We start from the raw sequence: 3004 nt of genomic DNA on the forward strand, positions 1-3004 counted from the left end.
CCATGATTCTCTGCACCTCCTCATCAACCACACAACTCGATAGAATCTCTGAGCATTCACAGCTGAGCATGATCCTATCTCCTTCACCATTTGTGAGAGCACAGACAGTGCATCATGCAGTGAGCACTCCACCTCGTCGACCATTTGCGATGTCGAGCCATGCAGCATAACTGCACATGCCTCACCCACTGCAACACCAGAGAACTTGATGAGCTGTAGTTTGCTCAATTCTCTGGACTGTCAGATATAATGCATGAGGGCCCACCTTGTCCTCCCTGAACATGATTCCCTCAATCAGCTCATAATGTCCAAGCTTTACTTCCTCTGGCACATTGGATGTGCTCGAGATCTAGCTGCCAGTGACGGGCAATAATTGCTCAAAGCCCTCAAAGTCAGCATGCTCGATCGTGACGATGCCCTTCTCTGTGAGCAGTGACTCAGGATAATTGTAGATGAGCTGCCAGTTCATAAAATAGTTGATGCCATGCGCAGTGATCATGTCGATCTTGTTCTTCATCTTTTCCTGCACTTGCAGTGAGCAATGAGCTTTGAGCCACAGAAAATCATGCAAAGCTAATCGTACCCATTCTGCACGCTCAAATTCCATGAACTTTCCAGTGCTGTTCACCTTGACATGCATGCTGAAGACCTTATTGTCATCAGTGTCCATCACTGGGCAAGTTATCAGCTTCTCATGACTTCAACGTGATACTGCTGAAGAGTACTCACTGGTGTTTGCAATGAGGATCTTTGTGTTCTCAAGACATTTCGGACTTTAGATGCCAATTGTCTTGTCCAGGATGAAGCCTGAGATATATGGATGAGAAGGAAGATGAGTTCTGTGGGATCCTATCTTACCATCATTGAGGTAAGAGTCTGTGCTGCATTGTTTTAGGGCAAACATTGTGAGTGAATGTGGCGCTAACCCAATTGATGCAGAAAACTGTGCTCAATGATCTCGTCAAGCCCTTCTGTTTGCAGATGCGGGTAATACATCGGTGCTGAGCTGGATCAATTATGAGGTAGATATTCCATTCTGTAAGCTGTGAAGAGTTGTCGTTCACCCCACAATTACATTGAATGAATCACATACGACAATGTCCAGCAACTTCGTGATATGTCTATGTAACAGTGTCTTCATAATCTCAATCTCGCCCTTCAGGTTCTTCGAATAGCTTCGGACTGAGGCCTGCTCTGTTGATGGTCTTGATAGCAACTTGTTTCTGTGTTTGCTATAATTGCCGATCATGCAAATCGGACTGCTGCCACCGATTGTGCTGCTCAACTCGTGATACCTTCGATAGCCACTAGCAAAGCTGATCTTGCTCAAAGGTCTTACAATGATGTACATCTTGAGCTCATTATCTTCGACTCATCGGGCCTTGTCTAAGCTGTTGCCCAGTGGAGCATTCATGGATGACAGCACAGCAGACAGAGCCATCTCGAGCCTTGGTGATGATGTTCCCTATCAGCCCTAGAGCAATGAGAACATGTCTAGTTCCAGTAGAGGATCGCGGAGTTCTATTATAGTGAACACATACTGGACAGAACTGGGATTGATGGCCAGGTTACAGACATGTTCATATTTAAGTGATGGGATCATGATATGAGATGAGCTGGACCTATAGATTGAGTGACATGAATTAGCTGGGCTTGTGATCGTGTTTGTAATTTCTGGATATTATGGACGTCAGATTGACGGTCCCAGCCACATCCCAGCATGTGAGATTTACAGTTCCACATAGTGATGTTCAGGGCCCGACTCAGCCTGAAAGCCCAGGCTTGGGCTCAGCATAGGAGGCTCGGGCTTGGCTCGGGCCTGGCTTGGCCTAAGCTCCAGGCTTGTTGCAGGGCACCATTCTTTCGATCTGAGTTCTGTTAACGATGTATATACATAGATAATCTACATGTAATCATCATTCAACCATGCCGAACTGTCTGTGAAGTCATCATTGAGCTCCTCGGAGTCTGTGTTCAACTCTATGTCAAGCTCTGCTTCACAAATAGCAGGATTCTTGCTGCCTTTGCCCTCCTGATAGCTATTCAGTTCCTCCTCAGATGATGATGATGGCCCTAAGTCATGGTAAAGGAGATTCTTCTTATATGCACATTTGAGGATCTGGAAAGCCTCTACAACATCACCTTTGAGACAGTTTCAATGCTTCGTGATGATAATTCTGGCACTCGAGAGTGCACGCTGATATGCACTGAGATATTCTGCAATCGAAAAATGCCAGAAACTGCATCTGACTATCGCAAAATCAGATAGGGAGTCGCCATGATCCGGAAAGACAAACACCAAGCCGAAACAGTTCAGAGTGGGCAAAGAAGACTTTACTGACAGCCTGGGAACACAGAACTGTGTGAAGGGGTCAGAAGGTGAACATGAGGCATGGAAATGACCAGCGAGCCACGAGGAAGCATAGCCGATTACGAAGTGCAGTGTGAGAGTGGAACACGACCAGTTAGGCAACCCGGAAATGAGCAAGTGCACTAACTGAATGGAAGACAGGGTAGCAAACTGACAGACCCTGGCAGGGCCGGACTTCCAGTTCCCCGACTGTATAATATGGAGAGGGGGCAGGGATGAGCTTTGCGACAGGTTTCAATGGATCGGAAACACAATGTATGATCGGAAATGCATTTCAGCGACTCAGCTGGCTCATTTCTGATCCACTATATAATCTACACTGTACATAGGAATATGAAAAAAGGAGAGTTTTTACTCGGAGTTCACCGCCCAGCAGCGCTCAGTTCTTATCTCGTCTATGCTAGGACATTGTGCCCGACCATGTCTACATTTATTGCAATCATGTTTTATGTCTCTGGGATTCTCGACACTGAGAGAGGCAGCACTCTCAGCAGTGGCCTCTAGCTCGACTCAGGTTTCAGCCAGATAAGTCACGTTATCCCGTTCTTGTATCTCACGCCATTCCATTTCACTCGCACGCCAGCAGTCACAAGTCTCAAACCAGGATTCCATCCCCATTGGACCCCGTAGCCT

General features: G+C 46.6%; 2 protein-coding genes across 2 annotated transcripts; both read right to left on the minus strand.

The window, feature by feature from the left end:
- Window positions 1–349: 349 nt before the first annotated feature.
- On the minus strand, window positions 350–640 carry LAESUDRAFT_765430 (uncharacterized protein; the record flags this gene model as incomplete). The annotated part of the gene is made up of 2 exons (XM_040913671.1): window positions 350–523; window positions 584–640. 2 exons carry the CDS (start codon window positions 638–640, stop codon window positions 350–352), a joined length of 231 nt encoding a protein of 76 aa, XP_040757271.1.
- Window positions 641–1903: 1263 nt separating this feature from the next.
- Window positions 1904–2155, minus strand: LAESUDRAFT_667873 (uncharacterized protein; the record flags this gene model as incomplete). Its single annotated transcript, XM_040905340.1, has 1 exon — window positions 1904–2155. A coding segment is annotated over one exon (252 nt), but the record flags the coding sequence as incomplete, so codon positions are not given.
- Window positions 2156–3004: the final 849 nt, after the last annotated feature.

The sequence above is a fragment of the Laetiporus sulphureus genome (genome assembly GCF_001632365.1).
Source record: "Laetiporus sulphureus 93-53 unplaced genomic scaffold LAESUscaffold_198, whole genome shotgun sequence".
Taxonomy (NCBI): domain Eukaryota; kingdom Fungi; phylum Basidiomycota; class Agaricomycetes; order Polyporales; family Laetiporaceae; genus Laetiporus; species Laetiporus sulphureus.